Source organism: Tubulanus polymorphus, chromosome 5, assembly GCF_964204645.1.
Source record: "Tubulanus polymorphus chromosome 5, tnTubPoly1.2, whole genome shotgun sequence".
NCBI lineage: Eukaryota > Metazoa > Nemertea > Palaeonemertea > Tubulaniformes > Tubulanidae > Tubulanus > Tubulanus polymorphus.
In genome coordinates this window covers 20,145,957-20,159,182 of record NC_134029.1, presented here as the reverse complement: position 1 = coordinate 20,159,182, position 13,226 = coordinate 20,145,957, and the positions used below count along the sequence as shown (strand labels likewise).

The following is a 13,226-nucleotide window of genomic DNA, read 5'->3' as shown; positions in this document are numbered from 1 at the left end:
AGCGATGAATTTTTTTGTATTTCATTAGTTTTGATTGTCATGGCTATCCGTAATTGTTTTGCATTTCTTTAGTTTTGCTTTTCATGGCTATCCGTAATAATAATTGTATTTCCCTCAGTCCAGTTATTAAAATTCAATACCAGCCTTTTTTGTGCGGTAGGAACAAATGATAGGGTCTATGGCTATGTGGTAAGTGTCTATCAACCATTAAAAAATTGCCTGGAACTTGAAATTGCATTCATAAGGTATAATTTTCTTACCAAAAATTGGGAAATTGCCTTGCTGACAATATCATCAACTGGACAAACTGGGCAAGGTCACTAAGTGAGTGAGGAAAATAAGTTGGCTAGGCACAAAAATGATTATATTATTTTTCAAGTTAGTCGAAAGTCTGAGTAGGGTGAGGTTTAGTGCTATTGACGTTTATCCAATAAAACACAATTCCTATTGTTTACAAAAGGGATATGATAGGGGAAGACAAGTGAGTAGTTAAGTAGTACAACATGTAAAACCAATCCCTTAAGATACATTAAAACATTTTTTTATTTCATTTTATAACTAATACCCACACACACACATTTGTTGTACATAAATACTGGCTTCGAAATCTTTCTCTGGTACAATATAGTCATTGTGCTTGTAACAATTTGCAACCACTTCAAACAATCATTTCAATTTGTTGTGCCTTGTTATATAAACATTCACTAATTATCCATACATACAAAAAATTGGATATGTTCAACCAAAATTTCCTATTCAAAAGAACAGTAGCTAAGATTTCGAGATTCATTTTGAACACAATTCATTATATATGAGATTCAGCAAATACAGATTTTCTTTAAATAAATAAACAAAAAATTCTTTAAAATTTGACCTTAATGATTTAAATAGTTCAAACTTTGTAATGATTCTTTTACGCAATATCCGTGTGTAAGATGAATAAACAAAGAGAAATCCCGCAATAAATCAAGCAAAGATGAAAAGTTCAATAGTAAAGGAGTGTATATATTTTGAGCAACCTAGTCTAGGAATTTCTCTTATATTTTCTGAATCCGCCGAAATTGTGGAATATTAGGCAGTACTGTATTATAGCTGATGAAGGTGATTACATGTAAACCTGAAACACTAATTACGAAAGATGACGAATTAAACAGATAGATGGAGTCGTTCATCATGCATGTGAACGAACATGTGACCTGACAAGAACTAATAGGTCCCATCGTGATCAATCAAAGTTACCTAAACACACACGCACACATACTCATCAGACCATGATCTTGTATATATACACAGTCTCTATGGTTACATAAACTCATTACGTCGAGGCTGGTGGTACATGTTCGTCATCGCCGTGCATGCGCACACCCGTCTGATTGATTTAAAACTCAACCGACAGACGACGATTGTAAATTACCGGACTGATGACTAGAGTGAAATGTCAAAGGTGATCGAAAATGTAATCCCTTCACGACGAGTCAGCAGCAACAGCAGACGGCAGATGAGAAATTGGTCAGATCTAACATCGACCAGCAGGAAATGGAACTGGTCCGACTATTACAGACTAATCATGTATTTGACGTTCATAACATAATTCATAAACATCTTCATGCTAAGGAAACGTGTTGAATCATAAAAAGATAAAGCAAATAGGTGTTCCCAATAGACTAGAAAGAACCAAGTGATAGTTCTGTATCCTAAGTGTGGCAGCCCAATACAATGATATAACAATAAGAACATATATGAGAAATAATACATAGATCAATAGAGAAAATACAAAAATATGTAAGGCAAAGAAAATGAAAGTTATGATTTGGAGATAACCAATTAAGAACAAGGAAAGAAAGTTACAATAAAAGATTTAAAAATGACTGCTAGATGAAGTAATGAAATAAATATAAATACATCAATAAATAAATATGTACACAAAAATGTAAACAAAGCACTTTTCATTATTAGTTTCAGATAAATATAATAAAAAACACATATTAATATAAAACGCTTATTATGATGTTGTAACCGAAAGGAAAAAAATAAATAAAAAGCAAAAGTAACGATAAAAGGACGACTCGTGGTTTGTAATACTGAACAAACAAGATCAGCAGGAACAACGGGGGAAGCCAAAAATCATCAAAAACAACGCAGACGAATAATAATATTATCTCGCTAATGCTAATTCTAGGTTTCATGGCTTAATGAATGATGGTTATACTGATGTGTATCATTTTTCCGTGCACAGTCAGAGCTATGAAGAATAAAAAAGCCAACTTTCATTCGATAAGAGACATTACGCAAAATCTTTCATTCCTCAATAGGCACTAGATTACGTCATTTGACATTTGGAAGTCACCAGTGTAAAAAGGGAGTGTTAATGCATGACTATTTCTGCATACATGTTTGACAGCAGTTTGAAAAGGGCTATGGTTGCAGTTGAGTTTTAAAGCCATAAAAAACCAGTCAGCTTTCACTTGGGGTGCATCCATTTAAAGGAATGTAATTTTCTAACCGATCGCAGACAGGTGGAAATTGTAACAGTCAAGAGGCCAGATACTTTTTCAAGATATGGCGATGATATGACAACAAATACCATGCATACGAGCTGGAATTCATTGACTACCGAATGAAAACGTTCTAGAGAGACCCCGGAGAGAGCATACAGAGCACTCAATGATTTAAGGTTCCCTGTGCTTACCTTAATGTGATAGTCGAAACGATCATAAATAGTTAAATAATTCTGTGTGAATGTACAAATTATCGATATCCCAGTAATGAAGGTAAATCAAGAACATAGGTACAAAGAATACGCAATATAAAGACATGTCCTACGCGTTGGGGACATGCATGCATGTTTATATTGGTCCCTCGTAAGTAACGATGAAATTCGCAATACAACCTGCTTTCTGCATCAAATATCGGAATCATTTTAGAGGCAAAGGACGGCCATGTTTTAAAGAGACTATATATCGAATTACAACAAAAGAAACAATCGGTGACAGCTATAATATCTGATTACAACAATCTTAACGATTTAAATATAATATAAACATTGTCGCTTCAAATCAGTTTACTTCACTTTCGTTAAATCTAAAAGGTCAAGCGTCGTTGAAATAAACTTGATAATTCTCATTTACCGTAAAAATTGATTATTGTGTGTCGGCTTCTTTTGTATATACGACAACAGTGTGTGCTTCATGTGTATAAATCCGTATATGACAAACGATGTCTACGATAAAAAATTCGCTATCCTCTTTAAAAATAACTACGCGTACAAGCAATTCGTAAAAACGTACCCGATCACTACATACAAATTCATTCATGTAACACATTGAAAACATACCGATCGCGCTTCACGCTTCACACGCCGTCCAGCGTATATAGATCTTTTCAGATCATCTGGTCGCAAATTATCGACGCGACCTTGACCCTATGTTATTGCACATCAAACGGCTATAAATTAACGACATGAAATAGATCTGTCAGTGTATTTCCCGCTTAATTGTCTCGATTAAAAAACAGGGTCTTCCGGCGTATAAACCGGGGCTAGTCATGGCTGCTGCACAGTTATCGTCTCTATTAAAATTTGAACCCAATTTCGTATGAAGAGTCCTGAATTTCAAATCCTACAAATACATTATTAGCATTGCTGGTTATCAAAACCACCCGACTACAAAATTAAAAAACTTTCTAAACTCTAACTGTACTCTGATAAAAGTGTTTGTTTCATTTAATAGTTATCGTCGTCTGTGCGGCTAAACGACGATTTTTTCAGCAATAACGCACCAGTTCGCGTGGTCGTAATACGCTTGCACGACGGCCAAACCGGGCACATGGCGCTCGATCAACTTTGGCAGCTCTCCGTCCCTGAACACGTGATAGTATCGATGATACGTCGGCGATTTGATACCGTCGGCGGCGTTCAACTCGCGCGACTGTCGTCTCTTTCCGACGTCGGGACTTTTCGCGATCGCCGGACGCGACGATTCCGTGGTGGCGAGATTACTAACGACAAATGCGTTTTTGAGATCTTCGTTTTGACTACTAGGCGTACTACCTGAGTGAACGTCGGACGAACTACTGGAAAACTCGTCCGAACCTAAACGACTAGAATGCGACGGAAGGGATAGGTGACTAGATTTACTACTAGAAAATCGCGATTCTTCGCTACGATCGTTGTTATTATTACAACGGTGGCCATTTTGTTCGGAAACGGCGGCCATCGGAACATTATCGTCGTACGGAGTGATATTCAAACTGGTCGGTTTAATCATCGGCTGCTGCTGCGAGGGTTCGGTCGAAAACTCGCCGAATCCCAGGCGACTGTTACTGAACAAACTATCGCTGTCATCATCCGTAATACTGAACGACGAGAAATCCTCGACCGACACGGACGAGGCGCCATTCGTCGTCGTCGCGTAAACGCGATCGGAATGGCTTCGTCGTTTGGAATGTATCGAATCAGCGCGGTGATAACCGTTGCTTGCATCGGTTGTTTGTAAGGCACTATCGCTAAGCAATTGACGACGCGGGCGACTGCTCTGCGGGAATTCGCGCACCTGAAAGTCGAACTCCTCGATACCGCCGCCGATGCCATCGCCCTCTCGAGATAAATCGCGATACGACGATAAATTATTCGCCTCGAAAATATGCGGCTCCTTCTCGATGATATGATTGATCAGATTTCTATACGCGTTGTCCTTATCGACGACGACGACGTTCTCTTCGCTCGTCGATTTTCGGTTCGTGAATTTCGAGCTGATGAAATTGAAAATGTTTCCGCCGCGGAACACGTCCGGCAGCGAATTGTTGCGCTTTTCGTCGTAATCGCGCGACGTTTTACGAACGCGGCGCGGAACGCTATCAGCCGTCGCGTCGGACAACATCGGCGGCAGCACGGGAGATTTTTGCGGGGAATAACGAATCGGGGAATAGGGGGCGTTCGTCTTGTTTTCGAGCGTTTGTTGTCGGATACGTTCGTGAGATTCGGTCGGACTTGGCGGCGGCGGCGATGACGCTTTCAGAACGGGAGACGACGTATCGCCGTCGACGCTCTGAGCTTTCTCGACAAGATCGGCGATTTTTTCGAACAGGTTCCTGATCGTGTTTTTGTGCGTTTGTTTCTTCGAGTCGCCGTTTCGACGCGCGGCCGGCTCGGAGTCTAACGATACGGCGTCGGAAAGGTTTTCATCTTCGCTCAGCGAACTACTGCTGGCGTGTTGTAATCTTCTCGTTTTTGACCGAGCTATGAATGAGAAAAAATAGAAATTAATCCATCATCCGTTGAATCCTACTTCCGAGGGAATTTCATGACAAGTAGGTCAGTGTGGCCACTTTTATTTGACTTGCTTTTCCCCGACTATTCCCTGACATGTACGTTATTTTCCCTGACTTGATCAACTAACAATTCAATCAATTAACGCAATCAATTACGAAAGACGTAGACGGAAACTTTTGGATTTTACGCGCGATCTAGCAATCTCAACAAATATCCATGAGTTTTCCAAGATTTTTTTACAAAATTCCCCGACTATTCCCAGATTTAAAAGATGAGAAATTTTCTTGACTTCAATGATTTCCAGGCAAGTAGCCACCCAAACAAATTAATCTACATAGTGCTTCTAGACGTCAAGAGAAGTCTTATGATAGTCAGCAGACGTAATTAAAAATCTGTTCGAGAATTCCAGCTATTAAGTAGAACAATCTTACACAAGAATAGAAAACAGCTTGCGCGAAACAGATTTTTCTTTCATCATGGCACTTAGAACTAAATACAATGATCTTTTGATGATTTTCCAGGGTGGCCAATTTCATTTGAATCATATTTCCCTGAATTTTCCCGACAAGCATATCGTTTTCCCTGACTTGATCTGTTGAGAATCCAATCAATTTACAGAGTCAAATACGGACATAGATGGATAATATTTGTTTTTACGCGCGATCTAGCGATCTCAATAAATTTCCCTGATTTAAAGCTTTTTTTGAAAAAAAATTCCCTGACTTTTCTCTGATTTCCACGATTCCTGGGTAGGTAGCCACCCTGTTTTCTTCTTAAGACACTTTTTAGACGACACAATCATTGGACAAGTCAGTGCACCGCAGATTGTGCGGGTCTTCACACACGGGTAAACAGCATTCAAAATACGAGCCCCGGATCTCGAGGGTATACAGAACTCGTTAGCGCAGATGGTTACCTCGTTTTCTTTGTCGTTTCGTATCTTTATTCCACGGCACTAAAACATCTTGAGCATCGAACTGTAATTAACGAAAAATAAACATCATTCTAACATTCGGATCCAAGTTTATTCAAACGTCGTCGTCGAAATGCGGAAAACTGAATATCATCAATTTCCCCGGTTATGCGTAGTAATTAATGCCGTACAACCTATCAGGACATAAATCAATTTTAATTTCCCTGCAGGTGGATTTGCGAAATACGATATAAATCCTGGGTACGCGAGAAGAGAGACAGGAGAGAGGGAGAGATGAGAGGATAGAGAAGGGGGAAGAGAGAAGAGGGAGAGATTGGAGAGGAAAGGAGGGAGAGAGGGTGGAAAGGAGGAAGAGAGGAGCGAGAAGAGAGAAGGAGGGATAAGAGAGAGGATAGAGAAGGGGAAGAGAGATGAGGGAGAGAGGACAGAAAGGAGGAAGAGAGGAGCGCGAAGTGAGAGGAAAGGAGGAAGAGTGAAAAACGAGGAGAGAAAGAAAGGGAAGAGAGAGGGTGGAGAGGAAAGGAGGAAGATAGAGGAACGTGGAGAGGAGAGAGAATGGGGGAGAAAGGAGGGAAAAGAGAGAAGAGGGGAGGAGAGAGGAGGGAGAAGAGAGAAGAGGGGAGGAGAGAGGAGGGAGATAGAAGAGGGGAGGAAAGAGGAGGGAGAGGGTGGAGAGGAAAGGAGGAAAAGAGAGAGGAGCGAGGAGAGAGATTGATAATTACATTTCGTCGGGTCTGTTCCATCGCCCAGACGCAGATCATCAATCGGCCGCCGACGCGTAGTATTCGCGCTAATTCACGGATCGCTTCGACTCGACGTTCGGTCGTCGTGAAATGATGGATGACGCCGATCGAGATGACGGCGTCGAACGACGAATCGCGATACGGCACGCGTAGATTATCGCACACCATCGTTTCGTGGCCTTTTTCGCCGGCGAGTTCGGCGAACTTCGAACACCGGTCGGAGCCGAGGATGTACGCCGCCGATTTGTTGATGTCTAAGTAACGTCCATTACCGCAACCTGTAAACAAAAATGTCGAGGTTTTCTCAGAATCGTCAAATATAAAAAAATACCCAGCTTATTTGTTCAGAAATTCAGAAAATTTACAGAAGCAATTTTCAGAATTCAAGGGGGATTAGAGTGGAAATATTTAACCCCTGAAATTTTGATTTCCTGAATCTAAGGGTATTTAAGGAATTTAAGGACCCGTAGGAACCCTGAATAATGCAGTTGCTCCTTAAAGAGTAATTCAGTGATCGGATAAAATGGAACAGGGTTCATAGCAGTATTAGTCTGAGTGAGAAAGCCATTTTTTTAATAATGAAAGTAAGCACTTAGTAAGCGCTTTTGTAAGGCAAAGGTGAGACTAGTCCCATCATTTAAGACCAGGGCACTTATCCTATCCCACAACATAAATCATCGAAAAAATTAATTTTGGATACCAAACGTTGCCACGTGGTAGAAATGGTCCCTTTAAAGCGTTATACCGCGACGTAATTGAAATAGGCCGATCGAAAACGATAAAACTCACCGATATCAGCGACGAGAGATCCCGGTCGGAGATCTTCGAGGAATTGTCGGACACGAGGCCATGCTTTATGATGCGTGCGACAGCAGTGCGGCGCGATACGGCTGTAAACGTCGTGGACGTACCTCTGTTCGAGGGCGACCGATACCGTCTCCCTGTCCATCGCGACTACCGTCAACTATCATTGTTCATCACGACGACGTCTGCGCACTGCGATCTTTAAAATGATACGAGAAAAAAACAAATATATAGACATTAACCATACAGCTGTGGCTGTTTGACACGATGGCCACTTTTATTCGACTTGCTTTTTCCGGGACTATTCCCTGACATTAAAAGTTGTGTCCCCTGACTTAACTCACTCTTCACCCAATCGATTAACACAGTGAGTGTCTATGTCTTATAACAACGATATAAGACATAGACAGAAACTGTTTGACAGGGTGGCCACTTCTATTTGACTTGCTTTTTCCCTGACTTCTCCCTGGCTATTTCCTGACATGCACGTTGTTTTCCTGGACTTTACCCGCTCAGAATCCAACCGAACTCAAGTCAAATACATCTACGTCAAACATAGACGGAAACTGTTTGACAGGGTGGCCGCTTTTGTTTGACTTGCTTTTTACCCCGGCTATTCCCTGACATGCACGTTGTTTTTCCTGACTTGATCTGCTAAAAATCCAATCAATTAACACAGTCAAATATGCAAGACACAGACGGAAACTGTTTGATTTTACGCGCAATCTCAACAAATATCTCCGACTTTTTCCCTGGTTTTTAGCTTTTTTTGCAAAATTCCCAGACTACTTCAATCAATAGAAAATTCCCCGAATTTTCCCTGATTTCCAGGTACGTGGCCGCCTTAGTTTGATTATACGTGCAATCTAACTACCTTAACAAATTTTCAACTAACTATCCCCTGATTTCCGGATAAATGGACGCCCAGTTACACGACCTCGAATTTCATGGGTGATAAATCGATGAAATGCAAGCAATTCAATAAACAGAATTTTTTCAAAATCCCCGATTTTTCGCTGATTTCCAGGTAAGCGGCCGACACGCGTAAAGAATCCTAGAGATATGATTTTATTATCAAACGACGACGGGAAGAGCGTGATTTATAGTCGAAATAACATCGCTGCAGCCTGATAAATTACAGGCGCGAATTTACCGAGACAGAGTGAACGTTTACACCGGGCACCGTCGAGACACCACCGGGCGCGCGCGTATGTGCGTATGTGTGTGTACAGACACCCGCGGGATCGAAATAACATCATTCATACACAACAAATCAACTTAGCAGCACTTCATTATAACCAGCGTAATAAGATCACGCCGACTAATCGCGAATGCAGATGAATCCCGTTGACGTTTTAAGCCGATAAAAAAAAATACGACGTTCACGGGCGGTAGTAACCCGAGTGAGTCGGGCCATATTGTCCCGCGGGGACAAAAAATGTGCGTTCAATAGCGGCTGCGGCGAGCGAACCTCAAATAGACGTTAATCAATGTTATATCAAGAAGGGAAAAATCGTAGAAACACAATTTATACCAAGCTTGAACTGTGTAATGATAATATGTGTCTTATATAGCGTTAAATCCAGCAAATTCAGAGTGCTTTATATGTTTCGGTATTACTACCCAAGCCATTTAATACTCTAACATGTATCGGTCATCTCTCGCTGGGGAGAATTAACACCGAGCTGCTAACAAGCGCTCAGGGAGGCATCATCTATCAGGCCAGGTACCCATTTACTCCTGGGTGGGGCGAGGCAATGAGGATAAATGTCTTGCCCGAGGACACTATGGTAACGTACAGGGTTCGAACCCACGACCTGGCTTCCCATAGTCAAACGCTGGAAACACTCAGCCACAGCCGGTCCCTGGATACAAGGAGTTTCAAAGGAGAAAGTTTCTTCGAGGAAGCATTTGTATCACTTTCATATACCTATTTATGTACTATTTCTAAAATCTCCAACTGTCTAGTTCTCAAAATTGAAGGAGTTTTAAAGGAGCTTCTGGCATGTTGCTCAAATCAAAGGAGCCGCGGATCATAGGCATCCTTTTGAGTAAAGTACCTAATTCCACTATACTACGTATTGAAATCATCGTGAAAATGATCGGTGCAAGCCTGATCAGACGAATATATCAAAACCCACCTTACTGAATTCCTAATTGAAAGACCTTTTAGGGAATTAGAAGATTAGAAGCCCTCAAGGGATTGTCCGATAATTAATTCACCACGAACACCGAACAATGCATGGTTCAAACAGAAATAACGGGATTTATACGAATTATTCTAATTCGCAATAGACGACGATAAACAATATCTACTATTTGAGCATGATTTCAATTTCAGTCGGCTACCTCTACGTGTGGCCACGATTTCAGAATAACAAACAACAAAAGCACGGATTTCAATTCCTCGCAAAGGTTCTTCAGTACAGAACATGCTCGCAACGGCATAATGATCAATCTAACAACAATTTATACAAAGCTTCCTCTAATAAAACTGGATATTTTGTTGTCATTAAGGTACCGGTAATATTATTGTAATACTGAAAATCAAATCTATTCATTTAAACCTACAATTGACAACGCAAATTTCAGCATCAATAAAACCCAACGCATATGACAAATGAAAAAACGGAATCACAGGGTCTGATCTAAGGAATGAAAGCCACTTGCCCGGGGGGGTAAGCATATCTGAAATTTTGCTTGCCCCTACCAAAAGCTACTTGCCCTATTCAGGCAGTCCGATTGGTGGCACTATCATCCGTTTTATCCAGTGGGAAAAAAGCTTTGAGACATAAAATTGCACTAGGGGGGGGGGGGACTAGCCCGAGGGGGGAGGGGGACAAGTGATAATGATAACCTACTTGCCCTGATGAGAATATACTAGAATATACTATACTATATCAGATCGGACCCTGGAATGAAACGTGTTCGACCTCAGAATATCGTTTCTCGAACTTGTTTACTGTTAAAGCCCACGATATACAGAAACAGGGAAACACAGAAACACGGAATCAAACGTGTTCGATCTCAGAACCATGTTTTCTCGAATCCATGTTTCTCGCTAAGCCGAACGCACACGTCGAGGAAAACAGTTATAGGAACATGTTTCTTAACCCTTTCAGTGCTGGCTAATTAATAACCTATAGTGCTGAAGATAATTTGAAAATTCTGAAAAATTCCACCCTAGTGTGTTGAATAACGGGAATACCACTATAGTGCGTCTACACAGGGGCGCGGTATATCGTTAGTTACTAGTATTTCACTATGTTTGACAGGTGCTGCCATCTTTCAAGAGAGATAATTAGTAATTACTTATTAAATCAATACATCGCAGTGCGGTGTACTAGCAAATTCCATCACCGTTATATACACCGCACTGCGGTGTAAACGCACTGAAAGGGTTTCCCTGTGTCAAGATATACGTGTTTACGAGAATCAGTTTTGGGAACAATACTTCCGAGGTGAAACATGTCTGTTACCATGAGTCGTGTCCGTTGGGCTTAAAACAAAACAACTAGTAAACAATAACGACCGAGGTCAACACTACGAATTCACGACAAATACCGGTCTGTCGATAGAGAAAAACAAAAAGCTGTCAAAATAATTGAAATGCATACGATATAATATGTCCTGATTCCGATATACTTTTAGATTAACTCGCTGACTTTCTGGCGAACTGTCGAATATGCCTTGAAACTACAAAAAGTCAATTTGAAATCAAGAATTTTTTTGTCACTCTCGTTTCTGATATCAGGTTCATTTATCTCTGATATCAAGTGACAGTAAGCTGATTTAGGTCCCTTATTAGCTTATTGAATAAACAAACACCGAAAATTACCGACAGTTACCAATATTTTTGAATTGGAAAACGAGGTTGCCATATACGACGGGGTCCAGAAAAACCGTTTGAGATGGAATGACTTATTGGACAGTTCACCAAAAAAATTATAGGCCCTTTAGTCGATTTACCATATTCGACCAGAAAGCCGCCGGACTAGCAACATAAAAAACAACAAATAATTTAACATAAAAACATACCAATTTGAAGCCAATACCTTAAATCGACTTAAAACCTAACCGCTAAGATCGGTTGAAATAGAATAAACGTTTCGAGTAGATAAAACCGTCCGAATTCTACAGAAACAACATCGCCACTTTTTGCAATTAGGCTACGTTAATGTTTTTTTTTTCACACCTGTAAGAGGATAAGACAACACGACGAGCGAGTGAGCGAGGATAGGCCTGCCACTGCAGATGTTAATGACAAGTCCCGGCGCGTACGTACGTACGTAGGTTGCGTTACATAAATGACTTCTTATACAATACGACAATGATGATGACGCGAGAAAGACAACGCTCGCCGCTACAGTTCGCTAAATATATAAAATCCGAACGAACGCGTGCGCGCTAATGTCCTTACCATGATAGCCAGAGAGAGACGAGAACTTTCCGATGACGACGACGACGCGAAATATGAAACGATCCAATTAAACGGGATCATCGGAGATGACTCGTTCGCCGTAAACACCGCGCGCAACGCGTATATCAGATTTATATGTGACTGTTATCCTATACGGAGTGGTAATATCGCCACCGCGTAAACTTCGAAGACTTCTGATGTAACTCTAACTGCGGATGTTTTTCTGAGAATTATTCCGGCGACATTTTGAAAGGTCGCCGCGACGATATTTTCTTCTGACAAAACACGAAAAAAAGTTTCCCATTTCGTTCGTCGTCGATGTCCTTGACGGATTCTCGGAATAACGAGATTAGAATCGCTCGCTGTAAATTAACACGACGCCGATGGCCTCATCACCGACTACACGAAACGCAAGTTCTCTATAACTCTCAACTCGATTAATCAGAAGTTTTCTCATAATATCGACTGATGACCTTTTGAAAATCAGTAATCAACTGAAGATGATTCCTTTGTCTTTTTGGTCTTGGATTGGATTCAATCGAACAGATTGAGTTCAATCTGAACAGTCAAAGGTTTAATAACGGGCTCTAAAGCAGATGAAACCAAGAGAAAATCCCCTAAGCCAAATTCAACCCCGACACTGTAGAACCAAACATGTTTGATCTTGGAAACATCGTTTCTCAAAACCGTGTTTTTTATTTCTCGGAGATGCTCATGACGCAGAGAAACGCTAGGAAACATGTTTCCATCTCCTGTTTCCCTGCATCGGATGCGCGTTGGGCTCTAGGATAGCCGTCCAAACTGAGCTAAACTATGCAGTTAAATTCTCAACGATCCCGCAACAAAGAAATGATGCTCAAAGGTTCTCGCTGAAGAACAGTTCTTCAAATCTTCGCGACATGATTAGATTCGTTTTAAGATGTCAAGCATTTCTTACATGTAAATGCAGGCATCGAAAAACTTTAAAAACATCGACTTTTCAAAGAATAGAATCATATCTGATCGTTAGGACAACAAAGCCATATTAAATGTTAGATATCTTTTTAAATGATTTGG

The 13,226-nt window shown here is 40.8% G+C and overlaps 1 protein-coding gene across 1 annotated transcript; it reads right to left on the bottom strand.

Moving 5' to 3' along the window:
- Positions 1-3,549: 3,549 nt before the first annotated feature.
- On the bottom strand, positions 3,550-7,895 carry LOC141906298 (uncharacterized). Its single transcript, XM_074795545.1, has 4 exons — positions 7,736-7,895; positions 6,926-7,224; positions 6,186-6,246; positions 3,550-5,236 (listed from the first exon to the last, which is right to left on the bottom strand). The coding sequence occupies exons 1-4, from the start codon at positions 7,893-7,895 to the stop codon at positions 3,747-3,749; spliced, it is 2,010 nt and encodes a 669-aa protein (XP_074651646.1). The 3' UTR covers positions 3,550-3,746.
- Positions 7,896-13,226: the final 5,331 nt, after the last annotated feature.